The 27,412-nt window shown below is 30.4% G+C and overlaps 1 protein-coding gene across 1 annotated transcript in view; it reads right to left on the bottom strand.

The window, feature by feature from the left end:
- LOC136982891 (guanine nucleotide-binding protein G(o) subunit alpha-like) overlaps positions 1 to 27,412 on the bottom strand; it is a 102,275-nt gene that overhangs the window by 28,052 nt on the left and 46,811 nt on the right. The window contains exon 5 of the mRNA XM_067279448.1: positions 582 to 710. Coding sequence (XP_067135549.1) covers positions 582 to 710 — 129 coding nt within the window. The remainder of the gene's footprint in view (positions 1 to 581; positions 711 to 27,412) is intronic.

Here is a 27,412-nt window from a genome sequence, read left to right as displayed (position 1 = left end):
ATTCGTTTACTCCGATAATCTATGTCCTAGGTGCAATAAGATCTTTTCAAAGTATTCTGTTTTGTGAATGCGAGAAGAGCCAAGAGCTAAGAAAGAAATGGGATTTATCGAGTTTAAAGAAGTGCGAATCAGAAGACGCGATGTATAACCAATTTCACAATGCAACAACGCAATTTATAGTTAATATTTATAATTATGCTGTAAACTTTATAAATAATTAGAAAAAACCAATAATACTATAGAAAGCTATATAAAGTATGTAACTCCCCCAGTAACAGGCTATTGCCTATACAATAAAGTGTTATTTGAATTAAAAAAAAAACTTGGCTTATAATTTGCATCAATTAAACATAATACCATTCATACAATAATTCAAAAATAATTCATATCATAATGATGAAATATTGTATTTCATCATTATTGATACGAATTAATAATGATTAAATATTGTATACATTTTGATTTGTTTCAGTTATAAATGTAGTCAAAAATACAAATTCAAAATACATAATAATTCAAATATCTAATATATTTATATAAAAAACAATAAAAATTAATAATTATTTTCCGATCACACTTACTTGAAATTTAAATTTTTAAATGAAAAATGAACCTCTACAATTCCTGTGGTTTTAACTCTTGTTCTCAAAATATCTTGTTCTGTTGGCATATAATCCTTTTTGCCCAATCTATCCAAATCATCCAGGAAACTAAAAATAAAAAAAATTTCTTATTAGAATATATCACTTCATACATGTGACTTATTTCCTCACAAAATCTGAAAAAAAATATATAAAAACTAATTCCTTTTATGTATATAATATATGATTCAAAATATACTCATTTAGGCATCATTTTCATTTTCAAACTAGATTAAAAAGTTGTAGAAAAATATTCAATTATTATATATTTGGACAATTTGTTTTGAAAAAATTAAAAACAAGAAATAATTTCTGCTTTAAAAGATTCTGTTAAATGTCCATATAATCATAATTAGTGATATTTGTTACCCTTAACAAATCAATTAATATATCTGCATTAAAATAATAAGAGCAACAATATGCAATTTTTATGAGTTTTGTTTTTATCCAAAAATAACAGAATCTATTACTACTGAATTCTTATACATCATCGTAAAAAAAAAAATTCTATGTATACAAAATAAAATGTTATAACTAAATCCCTCTGTTTTAAATAAATCAACAACAAAGAAATTATTTTTAATGGTAAAAACAGTTTTGAATTAAGAATAAAGAAAAAAGTTAGATTGAAAATTTAAACATAAATGATTTATTAAATATACAAAAATAAAACTGAATGTTTTTTAAATGGGCATGAAATTAATGAAACAACATAGGAATAGTTTCATTATATATATATATACTTAAAATCATTTACAATTTAGTAATAATTCATATTTAACTGAAAACACCAGTTTTTCTAAACTGGTGTTTTCAGTTTATCTGATACATAAAAAATCCAAATTTAAAGACTAAGAATTAAAATGAAGAAACTTTTCTATTTTTATTTCTTTATCTCAATTCATAATATAAATATAAAAATTAACCAGTTGATATAAAAAAAAACTCAAAACCACATTAAATATTAATTAATATTTCAAATTCTAAGTTATAAAATTAATTTTTCATTTTAAATACACTGCTATTATCTTAACAGAATAGGAAAACTGTCAGTGGTTGAATTGTGAAAAACATTCACTTTTGTTTTTTTTATATTAAGATTATAGTTTGTTTTAGACATGTTTTATTAGAGAAACAACTTTATTATACAGTAAAGTATTATCGACACACAAAAAAACTATATGATAACAAAAGCAAAATTAAAAATCAAAACTGAATATACAAGTAAAATGTTTAAATAATTAAAATATAGTACTGGTAAGTGACTAATCTCAAAATATTAAAAAAAATCATTACAGTATTTCAAAATTTTAATTTTTGTTTTTAAATTCCAAACAATTTAATTGGAATGATTCATTAACAAGGTATTAAGTAAATTGTCAAAGATGATTAAAAAATGATTACTTCTACCATTTGTAATGACTAAATTTTTTAAATTAAATTTAAATAATATATCAGATGAGAATATATATATATATATATATATATATATATATATATATATATACACAAACACATTATAATCTCAACTAACTACATATGCTGAATCTTAATAGTTAATCTTAGAATTACACAAATTCAACATAAAAAGAAAACATTTAAATAATAATAAATATAAAAGAAACTTAAATGTTTTTCTCTTCCACAAACCTGCAAGTAAATAAAATAACAAACATACTAATCTCATATTTCTCCCGGCAGAATGGTGAAAAAATTAACATAAACAAACACTTTCTAAATACAAGAATCAAAAGTATTTGCATTAATTTTTTCACTATTCTGCTGAGAGAAATGTAAGGTTAAGTGAAAAAATAAAGTATACAAAGATCAAAAAATGAAATTAAATACATTAAATACAAAGTATTTTATAAGCTGGTGCTTTAATCTGGTTATGACACAAAAATAGTTAGCCAGCAAACTATTAAAGGTAACATTTCTGGCATCGTTGCTGCCATTCTTAGGATATCACAAAATGGAATAATGTAACACTATTCATAAACTGAATAACCATATTCAAATTTCAACAGTCATTCAAGAGTATAAACCATATTTACTGTAAAGTATTCTTAGACCAATTCTTCAGTTTATTGAAACAAACAAACAAATTTTTCTTTTTTCAAAGAACAGTTTTTCTGAATAAATGCACGTTTAGTCAGCAAATGTCTGCATATAACTGAAAAAAAAACTAGAAGAAATGAAAACAAACATCAAACATCTTAAAATTCTAGCAAAAATGGAAATTTAATTGACTAAACATACATTTTAGACCATATTAAAATATTAAATATATAAATATTTAAATGTTATAAAACAAAATAAGATTGGTCAGGGATTTTTTTGCATTACAAATAATGATTATTAAAAAAATTATTAAAACTTTATAAAATAATATACTGATGTTCAATGTTAGGGAGATAACACACATAGGTAGAAATGATGAAAACAAGAAAAACCAGAAAAAGACCTTATAATTCATGGGCTCACCACAGATTTTTATGGCATTTCATAGAAAGATTATATGCAATTGGAGGAATTGATTGTCCTATGAGAGATCACAATTTCACAAATAAAACACAGAATGATTTTTTGAGCCTTTTCTTTGGACAAAAGTTGCATGTTATATAGTATAAATACAGTACAAGATGATACAAGTTAATTCCGTGTATTCTGAGACCATATCTTCTTTTATCTGTTTTTATCTTCACGACTAGGTGCATAGATAGACACAGGGCATTTCTACATCTATTCACCTAGTCGTGAAGATAAAAACAAGTTAATTTATTATTATTCCTAAATAACTCTTCAAAGCTATTAGATTTTTTTTTTGTCTAAATGGCTACCAAATTTTTTTTTGCAATTATTTAGTATTTCTATTTCATAACATGAGAATTAATTTTAGCTCATTTTCAAATTAAAGTCTGAATGGCACAAGGAATAAGAGGTAAGGACACCTCTTTAATTTCTATAATTAAAATTACACTTCACTCTGACACCGGGGATGAAATACTAAATACCGAACCTGTTACCGGTGTAATTTGCGTGAAAAAATCTTCTTTCCACAAACGTTTTCAAGCTTTCCAAACAGCTCTTCTTCAGGTAGAGAAAAAAGTTCCGACGAAACACTTCGAAAAAAGGAACGTAGACATTTAAATAAAAAACCGAATCTAAAAATAGAACGCAGATGTTTAAACAAAAATATGGAACTTGCATATCAAACGAACATTAAGGTGGTCATGCGCATTCGTGCGCTGATGTTGCTATTTATAGATCGTTGTTTATGAGGGCCTGCCACGCTATAGAAAGATTAATCTCATCCTTCCGATTTATACATGTGGTCCGGTGGTTAGCCTTACAGATGGATATAGCTTCCCGCCATTTTAGTTGCTCCAGGTGGGGCGTAGTGTCGATGATGTCAGCTTTGTCGAACTCCGGTTCTATATCGGGATCAGATGCAAAGGTGGTTAGGGCTGTGGTGTACCGCCCGTGCCGAAGGTTCGCTTGATGTTCTTGCACTCTGGTATTTAAAGATCGCTTGGTTGAGCCGATATATACAAGGCTCTCGTTACATCTGTTATCTTTCAGCGGGATAGAGTACACGCCAGGAAGCCTGCCACGAACTGGACTGCCTTTTCCATTTCTGAGGATGTCGTAGATTGTCGGGCCTCTTCTATAGGCTATTTGTAATTGTTGTTTTCCAGCGATCTCAGCGTATATCGCTTTAACATATGGGTTAAAGGTGACTGGGAGGCGTGTACGTTCATCCTGGTCAGTGTTGGTCCTCGTACGCGTAGTGGGTGCGTATTGTGAGCGTTGAAGTCGCTCAATTAGACGGTGTGCCAGACCATGGTAACCGTGCTTGGCTGCTATCCTCTTGATATAATTCAATTCGGTGTTGAGGGCTTGCGTGGTGGACGAGTGGGAAAAGGCCCTTTTAATCAAAGTATTAAATGCTGCAGCCTTGTAGGTGAATGGGTCAGATGAACCTACCGGTATGTATATAGGGTCGGCATAAGGTTTACGGTATACCGACGTGACGATGGCGGATCCTTCTATTCTAATGTTTATATCCAAAAAATGGACCTCAGTATTGCTAGATTGTTCCATTTCCAGCGTTAGGCCGTAGGGATTATCGTTAACGGTTTGTACGAAGTTTGAGATGTCAGGTATTGTCTTCCACATGATGAGGATGTCGTCCACATACCTCCTATAGAGTAAGATGTTCGGGAGGAACAGTGGAAGTATTTTTCGTTCCAGTTGCCTAACGACCATTTCGCATAGGTCCCCAGATACTGGGCTACCCATGGGGACTCCTCTTTGTTGTTTGTAGACTTCTCCGTCGAACGCAGAGACAGAATTATAACAAATCAGATGGGCTAAGTCAATGACTTGGTGGTGTAACGCTTATTCTTGAGTCAAATTAAGCAAAAGGTCCCTAAGGGAGCAAAAAGCTGGAGGGAGCTCCACCGACGGGTACATGGATTTAAAGTCTAGCACGGTAATATACTGCGGCGTCGAAGGCACAACCGGAAGGAGGTGGATGAGCTCAACTGGGTTATCGATGGTGTATGGGTAGTCCTTGAGGTGGGGAGAAAGTAGGTTGTGAATGGCTTTCTCCAATTTTCTTGTGGGAGCTCTGATTTTATCGACTATTGGACGTAATTGTTGGCCCATTTTGTGCGTTTTGGCAAACGCAAAAAGTCTTGGTGTGTCCGGGGAATCGACTATTATGTTGCCCAATGCAAGGCGTTTTGCCAACTTGGAGTTTGCAAATCGCCTGCGATCATCTGCGTTCTATTTTTAGATTCGGTTTTTTATTTAAATGTCTACGTTCCTTTTTTCAAAGTGTTTCGTCGGAACTTTTTTCTCTACCTGAAGAAGAGCTGTTTGGAAAGCTCGAAAACGTTTGTGGAAAGAAGATTTTTTCACGCAAATTACACCGGTAACAGGTTCGGTATTTAGTATTTCATCCCCGGTGTCAGAGTGAAGTGTAATTTTACTTAACATTTAGCTATGCCGGCTAATACTTATCGTAAAAAGCTCTTAAGCCTCGTTAGGGCTAGAGCTAAACTACAGTTCCTAACGGAATGCAAAAGGAACGGACTATATCCGATGTCATTCTTTCGCATACATCTCCCACCTGGTAGTGAACCTCTACTTAAGAAGGTAAGGCTACTATGCCTCAACAGAGCTATTCGAACTACCAGAAAGCAGATTTTCTCAAGACTCAAAGAGCTAATCGAGACCGAAAACTCGCTATTCATTATGGGCCCTGACGTATTGGCAAGAGAGAATACTAGGCTGATTCCCATCCAAGAGCGTCTAAGTGCCAACCTAAAAAGACGCTACTATAAGAAACTGAACTGGATACTAAGATTCCAAGTACCAGAAAGACGACAACACCCTACCTTCCCGTTCTTCGTATGGGACAATGTTAAACCTCCTAAGTTCGTCATAGATGTATTGAAGCATGGTCCGACCTTTGCACCTCCGCCTCCTATAAGCAGATATAAGGACCTCATTCCAGATTTGGAACTCCTAGTAAAAAGCCTACTGGATACGCAAAAAGAGTACTACAGATGGTTAGCCACACTAAGAATGAAGAAAACTAAAGAACAACCTGAGGTCACCGAGCTGAGAAATAAACTTAGACGCACGAGCGAGTGGATGCAACGTAACGGGATCATTCTCACCAGGGCAGATAAATCTAAAACGCTAGTCCTCATGAGACGCAGCACCTACCGTCAAGGCTTAAGGGAATACATCAATATCACCCAATGCGAAAAGGAGAATGAGAACGTGGTGGACAAGATACAAAATAAAGTTAAGAGATTTGCAAACTCCAAATTGGCAAAACGCCTTGCATTGGGCAACGTAGTGGTCGATTCCCCGGACACACCAAGACTTTTTGCGTTTGCCAAAACGCACAAAATGGGCCAACAATTACGTCCAATAGTCGATAAAATCAGAGCTCCCACAAGAAAATTGGAGAAAGCCATTCACAACCTACTTTCTCCCCACCTCAAGGACTACCCATACACCATCGATAACCCAGTTGAGCTCATCCACCTCCTTCCGGTTGTGCCTTCGACGCCGCAGTATATTACCGTGCTAGACTTTAAATCTATGTACCCGTCGGTGGAGCTCCCTCCAGCTTTTTGCTCCCTTAGGGACCTTTTGCTTAATTTGACTCAAGAATCAAGCGTTACACCACCAAGTCATTGACTTAGCCCATCTGATCTGTTATAATTCTGTCTTTGCGTTCGACGGAGAGGTCTACAAACAACAAAGAGGAGTCCCCATGGGTAGCCCAGTATCTGGGGACCTATGCGAAATGGTCGTTAGGCAACTGGAACGAAAAATACTTCCGCTGTTCCTCCCGAACATCTTACTCTATAGGAGGTATGTGGACGACATCCTCATCATGTGGAAGACAATACCTGACATCTCAAACTTCGTACAAACCGTTAACGATAATCCCTACGGCCTAACGCTGGAAATGGAACAATCTAGCAATACTGAGGTCCATTTTTTGGATATAAACATTAAAGTAGAAGGATCCGCCATCGTCACGTCGGTATACCGTAAACCTTATGCCGACCCTATATACATACCGGTAGGTTCATCTGACCCATTCACCTACAAGGCTGCAGCATTTAATACTTTGATTAAAAGGGCCTTTTCCCACTCGTCCACCACGCAAGCCCTCAACACCGAATTGAATTATATCAAGAGGATAGCAGCCAAGCACGGTTACCATGGTCTGGCACACCGTCTAATTGAGCGACTTCAACGCTCACAATACGCACCCACTACGCGTACGAGGACCAACACTGACCAGGATGAACGTACACGCCTCCCAGTCACCTTTAACCCATATGTTAAAGCGATATACGCTGAGATCGCTGGAAAACAACAATTACAAATAGCCTATAGAAGAGGCCCGACAATCTACGACATCCTCAGAAATGGAAAAGGCAGTCCAGTTCGTGGCAGGCTTCCTGGCGTGTACTCTATCCCGCTGAAAGATAACAGATGTAACGAGAGCCTTGTATATATCGGCTCAACCAAGCGATCTTTAAATACCAGAGTGCAAGAACATCAAGCGGACCTTCGGCACGGGCGGTACACCACAGCCCTAACCACCTTTGCATCTGATCCCGATATAGAACCGGAGTTCGACAAAGCTGACATCATCGACACTACGCCCCACCTGGAGCAACTAAAATGGCGGGAAGCTATATCCATCTGTAAGGCTAACCACCGGACCACATGTATAAATCGGAAAGATGAGATTAATCTTTCTATAGCGTGGCAGGCCCTCATAAACAACGATCTATAAATAGCAACATCAGCGCACGAATGCGCATGACCACCTTAATGTTCGTTTGATATGCGAGTTCCATATTTTTGTTTAAACATCTGCGTTCTATTTTTAGATTCGGTTTTTTATTTAAATGTCTACGTTCCTTTTTTCGAAGTGTTTCGTCGGAACTTTTTTCTCTACCTGAAGAAGAGCTGTTTGGAAAGCTCGAAAACGTTTGTGGAAAGAAGATTTTTTCACGCAAATTACACCGGTAACAGGTTCGGTATTTATTATATAATTAAAAACTCCGCATTCCAAAAGTCAAAGATTGTCACAAATTTTAGTTTTAATTTAAATATCTAATGATAGAAATACCTTCAACTGAGATCATTCTCTTTTATTCTGTAATTATATTCTCTCTAATATATTTAATATAAAATTTTTATGAAGAAAATTAAAGTTATTAATATATTTTCTAAATATAAAATTATACACAAAGTGCAAATGCTTCTGCCCACGTTAAATGGGTATCATCAGGCAACACTACGTTTGCAGTGTTTATTTTTGTCTATATTTTCTAAATAATTATCATTAATTTTACCATAAACAGTTTGATTACTAACAAGTCTTTTTTTCCAACTCTGTGGGCACTAAGAGTGCCACTTTTTAGCAAGCATATTATGGGTTCAGCCAGGCCCACAATGGAGTGGCTGGGTGATGAGGGATGAAGTCTGACATATCTGAACAGACTATACCAAAAATTTCCTGGGGTTTGCCAAAAATGGGGTTTTTCAACCCATTTGGATTTGATGTCAGGTCCTCAGAGTGGAATGCTGCCACCCTAACCACTTGGCCATCCAGCTATAAACTAACAAGTCATTAAAATGGATAACTTAGAGAAAATGCCTCCTTATAATTTAGAATATAATAACCTATGTCCCTTTTTTTGAAACTGAAGTCAGTTACTGATAGCTTTATCAGTCACACATTTCTTACAGCAAAAATTATCCAGAAATTTTAAAGCTTTATTTAAAATAAAATTAGCATGTATATACTTAAATATGGTATTAGAAAAGATTATTCATTTTGTTCTATTTATTACTGTTTATCATTATGAATTTAGCAATTTTAAAGCATTTTTGAAGCCCCTAGCACAATTTCTTTAAAAGTAATTGCAGAAATATATATAAAACAAACTGTTAGTAATGAGTAGAAAGATGAAGGTAAGCTCTGGCTTCGGCCAGGTATGTCCATGCTTTTATGTGACCCTAATTAGGAACCCATTTTTGTATGGTAATAATTAAAACACAATTAGCGTGTATGTATTAGATTAGATTCTGTAAATATTAGAGAAGATCAATTGTTCATTCTACTTATTATTGCAGTGAAACTTCCATTAACAGACACTCCTGAATAGCGGACACTTCTACTTAATGGACATTTTTACAATTCTAGACGATATCTGTTATATTTACCTCTAAATAGCAGATGCTGTCATCCATTACCACCTTCGATTTTCTGAAACAATTAATTGCTTACAAACTATTTTAAAACAAAAACAAAAATTGATTCAAATACTCTTTCAGACAATGAATTTTGACCATAGGCATTGAATAAAAACTAACTGAAAATAGGAATATGAAAGAAGGGCATGTTGTAAAAAGCTGAACAATACTTTATCTATTAGAGAAGACTAATCTGGTTAGGTTGTCAATCACCATTTATCATCATATGTATTAATGTCATTAAACTTCTGTGTTATTGTTGGAATTAAGTTTAAGGTACCAAGAAACCATAAACTTTTCCTTAGTTATTCATTCATTCAACAAGAACCATAGTACAGTAGTAATGAAAAGAAACTTAAAACAGTTACAAGAGTGTTTATGTGGTGAAATTTCAAAGGTCATATTATGAAGGTGATTTGCTGGGCCACTTTAAAGTGTGGGAAGATTTTGGTATTCTTGCATTTATGACATCATTTATGATCTTAACAACTTTGTGATGATTTAGATGTAATTTTTAATAAACCATTTATTGAAAAAAGAAAAATGTTTGAAAAATTACATCTAATTGGTAAGTATGAACAGACAAATCACTATATTGATTTTTATTAGTTGCTTAGATCATAAATAATGTTATAAATGCAAGTGTACCAAATACATTTCCCATCCCTTCAAGTAGCTAGCAAATTGCCTTTGTAACTTCTGACATTTGAACTCTTACCACCTAAATTGACCTTCGTCCACCCTTTTGTTCATAACAATACTTTTATTTTTCTTTTTTGTTACTTCCACCTATGTCATTTTTCATGAATTAATAATTAATCAACATTTATGATTTGTTAAAATTTTTGCATTCTATTTAAAGTATCTTCTCCAATTTGTTTGCCATTTAGAATTGAATTAAAATGAGATTTTTATAGCTGATAAGATAAATAATATAAATTACAACACACCATACTGGGAAATACGTAATAACGAACACAGAACCAATAACTGGTGTGAAGAAAACAAAAAACTATCTCTGGACAAACATTTTCTAACTCTTTCTAAGTTTTCCAAGTGCTATAACAATTACCCAATGGAACACAGTTCGGAACATAAAAGCTTTTTGAAAGAAATGTAAATTCAAACCAACATTTGAACTATAAGTATAAAAAATGTAAAGCCACACATGTGTTGTCCTACACATAACAAAGATTCAACCAATGACTATACTGTCATGTCAAGTAGAACCTGCTAGGCCATCAATAATAGCATTTCCTCCTTAAAATTCCTACTCCCCACATTATTCTTTACAGGAGGTACAGTACATTGATGACATTATTATGTTTTGAAAAACAGTTCTGGTTTTAATGGCCTTTGCCATACAATCAATAACAATTCTTACAGGTTGATCCTGGAACAATCTAGTCCCTCATAGGTGCACTTCCTAGACATCAATATTACTGTTAATGGGTCAGATAGCCGCACCTTGGTATTTTTCAAGCCAGATTGAATGTCTTCTTATATCCTGGTGGGGTCATGTGATCCTCATCATTACATGATCATGGTCTACAAAGTAGTAGTTAGGAGGGCTTACACCCACTCTTCTATCCCCCAAGCTCGTGATGCTGAGTTAGCGCTAATAGAAGAATTAGCCATTGCCCATGGTTACTGAAAAGTTTTACATCAACTGATCTGATCTATACCACTGGACCCACCTAGGATCCATGCTATGGGTCAACATGTCTGTAACTGACCAAGCTGGGGAGGTGGAACAAGTCTCTGTCACCTTTAACCCCTACTTAAGTTCATTATATGCAAAAATTGCTAAAAAGCATGCTGTTTGTATAGCTTGTCTGGTGCTTGTCTTTTTTAACCATCCTTCATATTGGAAAGGATCCTCCCAACCCATACCAGACTACCTGGCATATATATCAGACACACCAGATGCAGCAGGGACTTTCTGTACATCGGGTTCACTAAACATTCTATGAAAACTGGAATGCAAGAACATATCTTGGACATGCAACATGCTAGAACTTCCACAGCCCTCTCTACCTATACAGCAGATCTGGAAATTTTGGCAGATTTTCACACAGGCCAAACTCCTCCTCACAACATCCCATATAGAGCACCTCAAATGGTTGGAGGCCATAGTAATCTTTAAAGCTAACTTTGCATCACCTTGTATAAAATTTTGAGGAGGAAATGATGTCAATGGCCTGGTAGACTCTACTTGACACAACAGTATAGTCGTTGCTTGAATCTTCGTTTTGTGCAGGACAATGCATATGTGGTTCAAATTTACATTTTTTTCAAAAAAGCTTTTATGTTCTGAACTATGTTCTATTGGGTAACTGTTATAGCACCTGAAGAAGAACTCAGAAGTTAGAGAACATTTGTCCAGAGATAGTTTTTTGTTTTCTTCACATCAGTAATTGGTTCTGTGTTCATTATAAATAATATACAGTATATATTTTTTAATTATATATCCTACTTTTTGGTATATTCACATTCCTATAACAAATTTAATGTTTTTGTAAACCATTGTATTCTTTACTGTATGATGACCACATTAAAATACAGTATAGCCACCACCAGAACATCGATTCTTATCTTGTGATCTTCAGACCCTTAAATCTGCAAGTATGTTACAATGCTTTTGTCAATTTATAAAAGTTAATGAAATAACAAATAAATAGACACAGTTATGATTGAATGCAAGCTCACATTCAAATCATTCATATGCCTCTATGAGCCTCCAAATGTTCCTTAATTCAAATAAAGAATTATCTTACAAGATTTTTGAAAGCTTCATTCAATATTTACAAGATCAGAAAAGCAGTTTCTGTAATTATTTTTTTGTTTTAGATATAAGTAAAACAAAACAACATAATAGAAATCACTACATATGCACATATGGTATCTTGAAATATCAATTCAATCTAAATTCTCTTGTGAATATTTGTGGAATGTAAGCATCAAAAATTATTGGATAAAGCAATGAAAATTTTAATGCTATTCTCATCATGTAATTTACTGTATATGAAAAAGGTTTCTCAGTCTAACTTACATTAAAATTAAGTACTAGTACAGAAATTATTTGAAGACTGTGAATAAGAATTCAGAAATAACTTGTCTAGTATTCAATTAAGTATTTCCAAAGTTGCAACCAATATGCAGCACCAACCTGTGTACTAATTTAGAAAACAACTATTTTAAATTTTTGTATTTTTTCTCATTTTTTATTTATATATAAGCTATATATATTTTAATATTTTCAACTTGTCATTCAAACAATAATTCAGAGTCTCAGTTTTTCAAAACTGTTAGAAGTCTATGGTTTCTGGACTATCTGAATGAGAATAAAAGATGGGAGTAATGAAAGACAAAGATGACTGTTCTAGAATCTGAACATGTAACCTGAAGATATCTATTAAATGTAGCTAAAAACATTTCTTTATTTTTAAAATCTTTTCTGAACATTATCTGGATTTTGCTTCCAATTGTGTGGTATAAATGTTTGTAAATAAGGTCTTCAAAAAGAAGGAAGATAAGATAAAAATTTAGACATATTAAAAGCATTTACTTCAGAAAGGAATAAATTTTACTAAAACATTTGATATAATCAATAAAATAATACTTATTCTGCAGAATAATCAAGTTAGCAAATGGCAAATTAACTGCTTTCATTTTTAACAAAAAGATTACATTCCAAATTGTCAGGAAGGCAATTCTTTCCAAATTACACCAATTACAATGACTCAGTAGCAACCAAATTATCTTTGGTAAAAAATATTGAGTTACTTAGAACAATATATATAAAAACAAAATTAAATTTATTAAAATATTACAAAAGAAAATGAATCATAGAATAAGAGCAGATAATGTAATTTTGATTTGTATATTTATGAAAGAAAAAGCAGAAAAACAAATGTTTCAACTAAGCTATTTTCATTTATTGTTTGCTTCAGTTATAGTAAAGTACAGCAATATATGAAAATATAAAAACTTAGAATAAAAGATATATTTGGAAAGTTGCCATAACAACATATACTATTATGAAATATGTGATAAAATTTGAAATGCAAAATATTTTAGGTATATAAAATACTAATTTTCACAAATGAGAAGAAATAAAATTAAATATCTAGAAAGGCAGCACAATTAACTGTTTAGTGAAAAGTCTAAAAAAAACAAAGAATAAGAAAATGATAAACACTTGTAAACATTACAGAGAAAAGCTGAATCATGTAGGAAAAAAAATTTATTCCTTTTACTAACTTGTAAAGCAGAAAGCATTTAGAGATATAGTAGATACTTTTAAAATTATTTAAAACAGAAAAAAGCACATAGAACATTAAATTTGCAGAGAAATTCATGTATAGAAATCAATCTAAGGAAAAAAAGGAGTTCCGTGATTATCAAAAACTTATATTTAAGGCTTCAAAGTCAAAGAACAGTAGAAGTATAATACTGTTCAACTCTCTACTAACACCGGGATTTATAAAGGTTACCTGTTACCGGTTTTCTTAAGGAACACCGGTAACAGGTTCGTTTTTTGAGGTTGTAGAAGAATAATACTAATAAAAGTAAATTGATACAAAGTCATTTGTAAAAAACTCCTTTAATGTTACTCATTAGGTAAAAATGAATAAATTACATTACTTCTTAATGTAAATTATAAGTTCTGATCAAAAATGAATAAATTACATTACTTCTTAATGTAAATTATAAGTTCTGATCAAAAATGAATAAATTACATTACTTCTTAATGTAAATTATAAGTTCTGATCAAAAATTCTGTGAATTATTTAATAAAATTTTATTTTGAAATAGTAAATGATTACATAATGTCCTTCAAAATGGTCTCTATTTGGGCATACACAGTGTTTCATTAATGGCAGTTTTTCTTGAAGTCCACTTTTTGAGTAGCCTTCAATGGTCTGTTGTGTTAATTTTATTTCATCAATTATAAAAAATACTGTAACTTCCTTTTCATTGCTGTTACGTAGCAACAAGCTGAGTAAATATGCTGGTTGAACATAACAAAATGTTCTTATATGCTAAAAAATTGTTGGACGGTGTTAAGACTGTATTATCAGAAAGTGCAGAATGAAACTTTTGAAATGCAGAACACTTTAAACTGCTTGATGCATGGCTTGGGCTTTGGATACGGCTGTGCAAACAATTCTGATAAAGGAGAGTTTAAACAGCAAGTTCTTTTTTTAGAATTTTGCAGAGAAGTCCTAAGCTGTTTTAAAGAATAATGATGAATTCATTACTTGTGAATATTTTTAGCTCATAATTGTAGAGCTAGGCAATCTCTAGAATAGGGAGTTTTCATATAGCATATGCTCACTTTAGAAAGTCAGATTAACTGATGTGTAAATTATTTGAGTTCAGAAAAATTACATGAATGACCAATCATTTGATCTACACTTAAGAAATTGTGACTGTAATATGAAAAAGTTACAATTAAATTGTATCTGTTGTTTTTGTCAAAAATGTTCTAGAAGATTTAGGAAAATTTTGTCTTTTGAATGTAAGATCTTTTCATTTTATAACTTTTTACAAGAATAATTGTTTTTTCAGTTCTGGGTGAAATACTATTAATTGTTGTTCCAATAAGACTTCATTTAAATTGTAAATAAATTTTTGTTTATTTTTATATATAAATGGTATAAGTTTTTAAAAAATCAGGGATTCTTTAAAACTGAACAAATGACAGTAATTAAAAACAAAATTATGGAGAATTAATACAGAATAATATGTGACAGAAAGTATTTTATGATGAAATACCTTTCCTTTATGTGTATTTCTGAATTGTCAGAAATGCATTCCAAGAGACATCAGAATGTATTTCTAACATCTTTTCTGTCAGACTGTCTATCTCAAACATATTAAAACTTCTTAGTAAAAAGCTGAATTAACAGTGGTATATAATAAGGTGACCAACCATCCTCCTTTAGGGAGGACAGTCCTTCTTTTGTAAGTTCTGTCCTCCCTTGAAAAGTGTCCTTCTACATGTCCTCCTTTTTGATATTTGAAGACTAATCTGTAAATCTCTATATTCAATTGATGCCAAGCTGATCCGTTGCATGTAATGTGATGTGATGTGTTTGTATTTGACATGATGGTTCATCGAGGGTTGGTACAGTGCAGCAAGACGCAATTATGAAACGCATGTGCTCTGTACAGGAAACCTTGAGAGAGTGCGCTGCATGCAAGTAGCTTTGTTTACTTCTTACCAAAACACAACACAGCACATACGCATGCAGTAGAGATTATTATAGTGTATTATTGTTGCAATGAATAAAATGCTTCTTTTATTTACAATATTTTTTCCTTCAATTTATTTTGTCCTCCTTTTCATTGTAATAAAGTTGGTCACCTTATATATAAGGGAACAAATTCTCAACAAACAATTCCTTTAATATCAAAAAATGTAATCAGCAATGATTTTTACTTGCAACTTCTATTGACATGCCTTTTTCTATACTGAGGATATAGTTGTCTTCCATTTGAAACTTTGCATTTTCATTTTCAAATTGTAACCATAAATCCAATATTAATCATTCGTTATCACTTTCAATAAAAATGTTAGACCAGAAACAGTGCAGTTAAACTTAGAAGAAATGAGAATTTTGATTGTTTTTTTAGTTTTCTGTAAAAATGAATGGACTGAATTTTGTACTAATCTCATTTGTTTGCAAATTGTCAGTCAAGACAAGCTAAATCAAACTAAATGAAAGATTGGGCCCTTCAGCAATTTCTCAAATATTTAAAATTGATTTGCTCTTACAATAGTGTGGACTCAGGCAATGTTTTCATTCTTTTATAATGTTGATGAATGGCCACATGGTCACTTTCTTTTTCATTTTTTAGCAATTCAATTCACTTCTAAACCTTTCAAATCACTTGCAAACTTCTTACTTACAACATAATCTCTATTGACTATTATATGTTTCCATAGCTGTTTTCCTGAATTCAAAACAAAATTTCATGCTTGCACACTTGATCAAATTATTGTCAATGAACACAAGTGACTCATGCTAGCACAAATAATTATTACAATGCTTTGGAGTGTATTAGCTTGGCAGGAACGTAGGAAGGATTGTTGTAATAAATTCCACCTAGTAGCATATGTATTATCACCTGTTCACAATAGTAAATTTATTCATTGGCTTTTTTGATCATATTTCATATTTAGACCTCATATTTCGAAACTATAAGAGATACATAATTACATTAAGAAATATTAATAATAAACAAATTAACTTGTAAAAAATATATGTAGCATATCAATAACAGTTTTGCTAAAAATAATTTATAATAAAAGTTATTATAACTAGTAAACTGTTTTCTAATTTAAAAGCTAATTAAACACAAATGTTAAAGATTTCTTTTCATTAATAATTCAAAATTATAATTCTTGTTACATATAATTACATATAATAAACTTAAGTAAGGACTGTTTAGACAGTTTATTATAAGAATCAATGTTATACTGTTTTGCCTTGAAAACAAGTTATACAAATATATAACAAAAATAAATTCAAATTCTTGAAATTTTCTGCATTTTATTAATTTCAAGTTATTTTAAACTGTATACAAATGCTTGATTATTTACAGACCAAACACATAAACTTTAGCAAAACAACCAGAAGAAATAGATCAAAATACTATAAATTCCAACTTTAAGTACCTAAGCTTATAAAACTGGAACACTGTTATTTTGATTATTGATTCCTTAAATAAACTTTTAATACTTATTTAAAAAATTAATCATAATCTAATTAACCATTTACGTAAAGCATTAATTAAATTTATTTATTAATGAATAAACTAAATTACAATAAACAATTATTTTAAAAATTTGTAGTAGGTAAATGGTATTTAAGGATTGTAATGATAGAAATCTGTACAATTCAAATAATGTAAACTTTTTTTGTTTATTATTTACAATTCTGTTTGTTGCCATAGCAACAATTTCAAATAGTTAAAATAAGAATTATGTTATCAGTTTTATTACAGTAACTGTACTACTGCTTTAACCAATGAATGAAATATAAAAATTAAATCTTGGCTGATGGTATTTACATTAAAATAAATATAAATAAAGTTTACAGAAGCTACAAAATTGTCTTCATGTTCCATTATTACAAACACCAGTGACATCTAAAAACAATTTTCAGTTATGGAGACAATCTTTTATTTGAGGATGTGCCAACACAATAAAATGCAAAATGAATAAAAACATCCTCTGGCAATTATGCCAATACTATAATTCACAATAATGAAGTTCATTAAAATTATATATAAATAAAATTTACAGAAGCTACAAAAGTTGAATTAATATATATATATATATAAATTCAACTTCTTAGAATGGAATCATTCAAATGTTACAGAAAAAATCAAAATTAAGATCAAACATTCCAAAATGATTGGCTCTTAAACATGTACACATCAATCAAATACAGAAAGAAACTTTAATGTATGACTTAAGCTTTTGATTCAGTAAATAAATACTGTAATATTATATTGTTATGATAAACTATTCTTGTAAATAAAATAATAATAATTAAATAATTAGAAAAATTTTCACACAATCCTGTTATAAAATTATTCACCACAAATAAACTGTTTATTACTAATTAATTATTTTGTTTACATTATCTTTAAAAATTATATTATAAGCCTATTAATAATGTTTATTTTTCTATATTTATAGAATTATATTTCATAACAACAAATGTCAAAATAAAAAAATATCTTGTGGATAAAAATAAATTGTTATGTACTTTGTTTTGCTTAAATTCATGATTTTTAATATTCTAAATATGTCAATGATGATTTCATTTTATTTCATTGAAAATACATCTTTTGATAATAACTGAATTAGACAACAGTGATGCATCAAGAATTTTATTTTTAGTTTCCTGATGTGATTATCAATTAATCTCATTAAACTCTAATGGATGTTTTTTCGAATCATGGAAGTCATTTTATAAATAAGAAATTCTAGAAATTTTGTTTTTGTTGCTTTATATTAATTCTCTTCTTATATTAATAATTCAGTTATTATAAAATTTGATTAAAATATTGTTTACAAATGCTTATTAATAGCGAGGTTGAGGCCGAAGTTTTAAACGCGAAAACGTGTATGTCGGACGTTCGGCGCCACTTTTCTGTAAGCCTAGAAGTTTGACAATGGCGTTTGGAATGTCGAGCATGATTCCACTGACTTTCCAAACACCATTGTCAAACTTCTAGACTTACAGGAAAGTGGCTCTGAACGTCCAACGTACACGTTTTGACATTTAAAACTTCAGCCTCAACGTCACTAATATTAAAATCTTTAAATATAACTGACTGAATAATTGTAGTTATTATATTAAAAAACAATGAAAACTGATTTTAATACTGTGCCAGTTATTTAAATAATATAATACTACTTCAAAAATAAATTTAATATCTGTTAATAAGAATTTATTTATTCAAGTAATTACAACATAATCTTTGAAATTTTTTCAAAACAAAACAATTTCAGATTTTTTAAAATTAGTTTTTATAAATTAACAAATGGATTATTATTTTGTTGAAATAATTCTATTTTAAATGAAGTGTTACATTAAAAATACTATATACAATATATACACTATTATTGAAAGAAGAATAATTTATACAAACATTTGTGTTGAATTGAATTGAATTTATTAATTCCTTTATGGGTTAGAATCTCCTGGAATGGGGAAGATATACTTGATAAAATTTTGTTTAACTACAAATACATCACACTAACCTTGTATAGCTTGGCATATAATATTTAGAATGTAAACTAACATTTTCAACCCATTTCTACGGTCTTCTTCAGGTGTTCTATAAATTTTTCTGGTGCGATATGAATTTGATTCTGATTTTAAATGTTCCAGTCTCCAATGCTTCTAAGATAGAAGCTATATATAGAACACCTGAAGACCCTAGAAATGGGTTGAAAATGTTAGTGTTACATTCTAAATATTATCTGCAAAGCTATACAAGGTTAGTGCGATGTATTTGTATTTATTATCGCTTTGTTCATTGGATGGATTTGATTTTGTTTAACATATGTTACTTTCATTTTATAATCTGTAGAAATATTTTTTCAAAATAGTTTCATACTATATTAATTTTCTAATTAACATTATTGAGAATATAATTAAAATCAGTCCTAATGTGAGTAAATTTAGTACAACAAAAATGCATTGTTGTAACAAATAACTGTTCCTTCCATGAAACTGACATATATCTGAGCCAATCACAAGTACGTGTATATTTTTCCAAACAAGAAAGAACTTGTCTAAACTAAATTGAATGAAACACTTTTTATGATTAAAACTGATTTTAAGACATTTCAATTATAAACTGTTTTAAAGAAGATCATGAGAAATTAAGATAACAGAATACCCAAGGATGATACAACGCTGCAATAATTTTTGCAACATCATTCTATATAGATAATCTTAAAAGTTGTAAATAATAACTCTAGGAATGCACAAATAGATTTTCTGAATCAGATTCCAACAAAGTTAAAGAAAAACTGTTTAAAATTTTATCAGGTTGAGAATACCAGTTACTACTATTTTTCTTCGAACAGATTTCTTTAATTTTTATATGCTACATATTCCAATGAAAAGAAAATCCATTTGGGGTCCTGTAAATAAAATGAAACATCTGTTTTAAAACATTAATTCCTATGTCTTGAATACTTAGTTCCAATTTACTTGCTTAATAAGAGAAAACTTGGTATAAACTAAATAGTTTTTTCGTAATAAAAAGCATAAAATTTTGATAAATTATTAATTTAAATTTTTATAAAGTGCAAAGGTATCAATCAACAAATTACAAAGTGTCCTGTGTAAATAGAGATTAGAAGATTTAATTACATTTTTATACACCTACACAATTACACTTAATGTTTATTTAAATTATCAACATATATTACAATAACATCAAACAGTGAAGTAATAACAACTGTTAGCACAGAATACACCCAAAGAGTCAGAAAAATCCTGAAGACAAAGCTAACTGGAAGCAATACAATAAAGGCCATCAATTCCTGGGCTATTCCAGTTGTCAGAAACACTACTGGCATTGTGAACTGGATGCAGGCTGATTGATGCCCTAGATTGGAAAACAAGAAAACTGATGACAATTCACTACACCTTATATCCATGCAGTGACACTGACAGGTTGTACCTGCTCCACAAATCTGGAACAGAGGTCTATTGCAGCTGTGTCAAACAGTAGAAGAAAAACATGCCCTAGCTGATTACATTAACAATAGCCAAGAATAAGCACTAATGGTAGTGAAGAATCAAAATCTGCTGAAGGTTCAAGGCACAAAAAAAGAATATTACCAAAAAACATTAAAGAAAAGAGCAGAAGGTTGGCAAAATAAGGCATTGCATGGCCAATTTCTGAAAAAGATTGACAGAAAAGTGGACAAAATGAAAATTTGGCAGTGGTTGACAACAGGAGCATTAAAGAAAGAAACTGAAAGCCTCATTCTTACTGCACAAGAACAAACAATTAGAACAAATGCAATCAAAGCCTAAAGTTGAAAATTCATCAGCTGATGCTAAATGCAGACTGTGCAATAAATCAGATGAAACCATGGACCATATTCTCAACTCATGCAAAAAGATTGCACAGAATGACTACAAATTAAGGCACAACAACATTGCCAAGATGATTCACTGAAACATTTGCAAAAACTATGGTTTATTCACTTCAAACAGCTGGTAGAATCATAATATCAAAGTCACTGAAAATGAGCAGGCAAAAATTTTATGGAACTTCAGATTGCAAACCAATAAAGTCCTAGAGAACACCACACTAGACATAACCATTGTCAAGAAGAAAAAGATATGGATTATTGATGTTGCGATTCCTGGTGACACCAGAGTTAATGATAAAAAACAAGAAAACATTACAAGATACATAGACTTGAAGATTGAACTCCAAAAATTGTGGCACAAACCAGCAGCAGTAGTACAGTGATTATTGGTACACTGGGTGCCATTCCCAAAAACCTGAGGCAGCACTTGAAGCAAATCAACATTGACAAAATTAACATCTGTCAACTTCAAAAAGCAGCACTGCTTGCATCTGCAAACATTCTACACTGTTAAATTAAGACATCCTAGATTCTTGGAAAGAACCTGATGTGAATGTTAATCAATATCAACATTTGATCTGTTTGCTGTGATTCATCTAATAGAAATAAATCAATAATAATAATAATTATTGTTTAATTAAACATATTATAATAATAATTATTATTACACATAATATTTTTCAAAAAAAATAAAAGACTACATGATAAAGTTTTCCTTTCACCTTTATCACATCTCAGAAAATAACTGTCTTATAGCAGAGTATTTGTGAATTTACAAATACCATCCTGACAATTTTATCAAACCAATAACATTTTTATTTAAGAGTGATTTGGGGGATTCATTAGCCCAATGGAGAGAGCGACTTTACATATAAAATTCAGGGTGAGTTTTTAGCCTTTTTTTTGAACAAAAGTTAAATCTCACATGCTATAAAATACAGTAATAAAATAATAGTCACAAACAAATTAAATTAATTTTCTGCCTGCATTGTTTATCTTATGATCTTTGAATTTTCTAAACAAAAAGATTCTAAACTCTTAACTTTAAGACATGACTTGGATGAACATTTGTCTCTACCTGAAAACTGAAAATTCTTCTTGAGAGACAAGCAAGCATTACTATGCCTTAAATTATGAAACAGCATGAATACTATGGCAATTAAAAGGAATTATAAATTCAATTAAAACAGTCATTAAATAATACTTGACAGAAAGACAAGCTCTAGAAAGAAAATTTGCCACTGTGTGCCTGTAGCTGTAGAGCTCACTTGTCATGGTGTCCCCTTATTACAAACATTTCTGTTTCTCTGATGTATACACCGTTTCTATTTTGTAGTGATCAATACTGATTCAAGCGTAAAACACTAAAACCTATTTCATTTCAGATTAGAAGAGTTTATTAAAAATAACTGCATATCTATTTTTAATAGTAATTACATATTTTTATCTTCAATTATATTTAAATATTATTTAGAAATTTATTAAAGTAATAACTTCAAAATGCAATCTATATATATAATTGAGATGAGTTGATAATAATAATAATAATCAGCACAGAGCCCAAACAGTTAGGAGTTGAAAGTTGAAATTTGATACTCAGTTAGGGTACGTCATGAGAATGCACACTAAGAAAGGATTTTTTGAAATTCTTCCCCACGGGGGAGAGGGACAGGATTAAGGCTTAACACTTCCATCAACAATAGAAGTGTTAAGTAACAATGGAAGTGTTAAGAGAAAGCGATGTGCAAGACACAGATGCAATTTTCTTTGTTTTTGCGGGAAATCGAACATATTTTTAGACCCATCTAAAAATTCTCTAATCAGTCTGGAAAAAGGGGGACCCAATTCTTGCATTCTGTAAAAACGGGTAAGGTTGGCTATAATGTAATAATCTTAATCTTCACTATTGTTAATTTTGCCCGAGCAACGTAAAATATTATATTACTAGCAGGTAGGCTAGTAATATAATATTTTATGTACTATAATATACCATTTGAGAAAAAATAAATTTATGTTAAGGTAAAAATATATTTTTAAATTTTATTGAAAGAAAGAAACTTTATTATAGAATAAATAATTTAAATTTTCACTAAATTTGAACTACTTGATAGAAATCATTTTTATGCCAAATTTGATCATAATTGTTTTATTCAAAAGCAATCAAGTTTAAATGTAAATTTGGGTGGCTTATTTTCTTGAGTAACTGAAGAAGACTGATGAAATCAGTTGAAAACGTTTTTATATGATTAAAGTTTGCTGGAATTTTTGAAAGAAAGGTGTTTTCTCTTTGTTATTTTCTTGAATTTCTCTTATTAAAATTTTACTGTAATGTGCAAATTTTGCTTCAACAGACTTCCAGTTCATAGTCTTTTATTTGCAATTTTTTTTTTGTGTAAGTTTCATGTTTTATTATTTGCAATATAATAATTATATTGCATTTAATTTTTCTTTCTCTAAATTTTCCCAGCTGTTACATTACAGAGAGAAAGTATGATGGTCAGTCAAAAAATGACCCCTCAAGATTTTTATATTTTTGGACTTTGAAACATCAAAAAATGCAAAAAAACTTAAAGATGTTTTCTTTATGTATGGATATTCACCCATTTTGAAACTTTAATTCCTGTTCCTTTAGTCAAAAATTTATGAAATTTTGCAGGGAGATTTATGTATTAAGGAGAAACTTTCAGGAAAATGGGTCCATGGGTTTGGGAGATATTGAGATGGAAGCTTTTGAAATGTTGCCATGCTATGTTATGAAATTTGCTTTTACTCATACATATTTTTAGTTTACCAAAATAAATGTACTTGTTTCAAAAACTTTTGCAAAAAATTGTTTTCAAAAATTACCCCACTCCCAGTATTAACATTTTTTGGATATTTTTTAAAAATAACTTTTGAAAGAATTGAGTTAACTTTCTTTGGTATGTATCTAGGCCTACATATACAGTATAATCAAGATGGGTTGATGATAATAAGTGCAGAGCCCAAACGGTTAGGAGTTGAAAGTTGAAATTTAGTACATAGTTAAGGTACATCATGAGAATGTACACTAAGAAGGGATTTTTCAAAATTCCTCCCCGCAGGGGAGAGGGATAAATATTACCCTGAAGAACTCAGCTTCTATTATACTATTTTAGATGCAGTTTTTTGTGTTTTTACAGAAAATAAAATGTATTTTTAGACCAATCTAAAAATTCTAATTAGTCTTGGAAGAGGGGGGAACCTAATTCTGCACCAGGTGAAAACGGGCAAGATTGGCTATAATCTAATAATCTTTGCTATCACACTTTTTGCCTGAGCAATGCCAGGCTCATCTGCTAGTATATTAATAAAAATAATTTTAAAAAATTGATATTGCCCCAACCTCCAATTCTAGATCTGGAGTAAAAACATAAAAAACTATTTTTTTAATGAATTATTTGAAATAAATGTTTTTTGCATTATTAATTAATCATAGTTTTCATTAAAATTAGACTGAAAAATTTTTATATGTTGAAGAGGTGGAGGAAAGTAATATTTTTAAAATAATTAAATCAGCTCCATTTTATGAGTAATCAGTAATTTTATATAAATCTAAAGACTTAAAGAGAATGCCAACAATTATTAGAGATAAAAACAAATAAAGAATGCCTGAAAAGTCCAGCAACAATGGCGATCAGAACAGAACCCAATTTTATTGAGTGTGGGATGTTTAGTCATTTTGGGTGGCATAATTTTTGAACACCAAGTATTTTGATATTCATATGTACTTCAAATCTGCTTATTCAGGAGACCAGAGTTCATTAAGTAACTTTTGAAAATGCTTTCAATTCTTCTCAAATCAACTTCAGCCACAAATCCTTTAAAATGAAATTTATAATTTCCAATGAAATAAAGAAAACAGAATCAAACCAATGCTTTAAAACTGATCTAAAATTTTTATTGGAGATCATACTCTATAATCAGCTATAAGAGCTGATTAACCCCAAAGAACTGTGACATGGTCCCATGCACAATGAGCAAGTGAGATACTAAATGCATTTTGCATGGAGCTTATAGAGCAAAAATGTTCTTTTATTCTGATACCTAGCAATTGTAGTAGAACCTACACAGTAAGTTTTGATTACTCTTAGTTAGTTTTACTGTGTAAAATTCCTGATTTTGGGATTTAAATTATTTTATATATCGAATGCTAAAAACTGTATATATTACCTAAAATAAAAAATTATTCAAATTATAAAATTCCAATATCTAATTCTAGTTTTATTTTAAATTTTTGTGTAAACTTAAGATACTATTTACAATAACACACCTTCAACTGCCATAAATACTATTTACATTGACAGATTCAGTCATCCATCTTTCTTTTAAAAAAACAAAAGAAAAAAGTTTGGAAAGGACTTTATCTCTTAAAAGTTTAATAATCAACAAACATTTGTTAATTGTATTGAGATTTAATACTTGCATGATGACAATTTTGGATGAAACAATTATTTGAAATGAACAAAAAGGAAAGCAAATTTAACTGATAGATGTAATTCAAAATTATTAAATTGTTAAGGATAGTAAAAGGAGAACTTACCCAAATATTATACAAAAATTGTTATTAATCTGTTTAAGTTGATTAAATTTGGCTAGAAAAGTATCAAGATGGTTTCCTAAAATTAAAAAGTTTAAATCTGCCTACAGAAGACGAAAGTGCATATTGATACAACCTATTGATTGCAAAAACATTATAAATACTTAAAAAAGAAAAAGAAAATTAATATCACTGATTATATCATCCTAATTATAGTTTTGAATTATTATTTTCAGATGTCATTAGTAAACTTGAAAAGATATATTTGTGAAAAAAAATTTTTTAAAATATTTTCAGGGAATTAATTAGAAAAGAAAAGTTTACCTTTTCAAATAAATTAATCATATATTAATGTTAGTGAATTTAATTTTCTATTATAGCTTATATAGTAATAGATATTATCTCTGAATTAAAATATAAAGCAAGCTTGGCAAAATTTTCTGGGAATGTGTGTCAGAACAAATATATCTAATTTTAAAAAAATTAATGCTTATTCAAACTATAAAATAATTCACTTTCTTGAGTATATGCAAAATAATAAAATTAAAATATACTAACTAATCTAAATATAAATTATAACATAACTGAACATAAAACTAAATTTAAAATACTGAATCCAAAACTGAAATTAATATATCATCATAAATTATCTAATTTGAATTAATATAATTCATACTATATAATTTTTGTATATCATGTAGCTAAGTGGAATACTTTTTTATTACATTTAAAATACATCATTATTTAATAAAAAGTTATAATAATGGAATATCAATTATTGCTATTACTTAATTTATGATTAAGAATATATCTATAATCAATGCTCTATTTTTAAAAATTTACTGTGGATATACATAATGGTGACTAAACATACAGAATTGTTTTTACTGAGCAACTGCCAGTACTACATATTGGCTACTGATACTTTTATGCTAGCTGCCAGTATGCTACTTACAAGTTAGTGTTGCCACCTTTACAAAATTGCTTACCCAGATGGCAGGTCAGGTTTGTTCGAACAGAAGTTCCTGATGCATGTGCAATGTCATTTTACAATGCAAAGAATAACATGCATGCCAGTTCTAAATCAGTTAGTTAGGAACTAGGGACTTGCATAGGAGTAACGCATGATAATTTAGCTCCACAGAAGATATGTCTAGACGTATGAGCTAAAAAGAAGAAGAAAAAAAAGGTCGAGAGGCAGGCTACGTGTCATATGTCGGCATAAACAGAGTAACATGGCAGAATGGCATATGAGTTTCAGTGAGTGTGAGGTCTTTCGCTGTTCAAATGGTGTAAATTTATAAAAGTATTTGAAAGAACTTTGTTTCATTGTGATTTCACAATTTCTACAAAATTTCCAGACTGTCTGGGTGTAAACCGGATGGGTGGTAACACTAGCTGTACTGGCATGTCCTGGCTGAAAAATAGTCCTAGTCTTCAATAGTAATTAATACGTAAAGTCAGGTGATATGGTGTGTCTTGATATGCTTATGCTATATCATTTTAAGTGTGCATACTATAGTTCTGTGTTTCCAATAAAAATGTTTATATAAAAGATACAGATACACAATGATAATTTAATGACAATAATATCATCATTAATATCCAAATATTTTGCTGGACTAATTTCTCTCATTGTGAAGAAAACAATGTGGCCCAATATGTGCAGATAGAGCAATCCTGAATATAGACAGTATCTTGTATTATACATATGCAGAAATTGAATAAAGTGATTAAACTACTTAATGTAATAAAATACTA

The sequence above is a fragment of the Centruroides vittatus genome, unplaced genomic scaffold (assembly GCF_030686945.1).
Source record: "Centruroides vittatus isolate TY-2023 unplaced genomic scaffold, ASM3068694v2 contig_874, whole genome shotgun sequence".
Taxonomy (NCBI): Eukaryota; Metazoa; Arthropoda; class Arachnida; order Scorpiones; family Buthidae; genus Centruroides; species Centruroides vittatus.
This window is presented reverse-complemented; position numbering and strand designations above follow the sequence as displayed.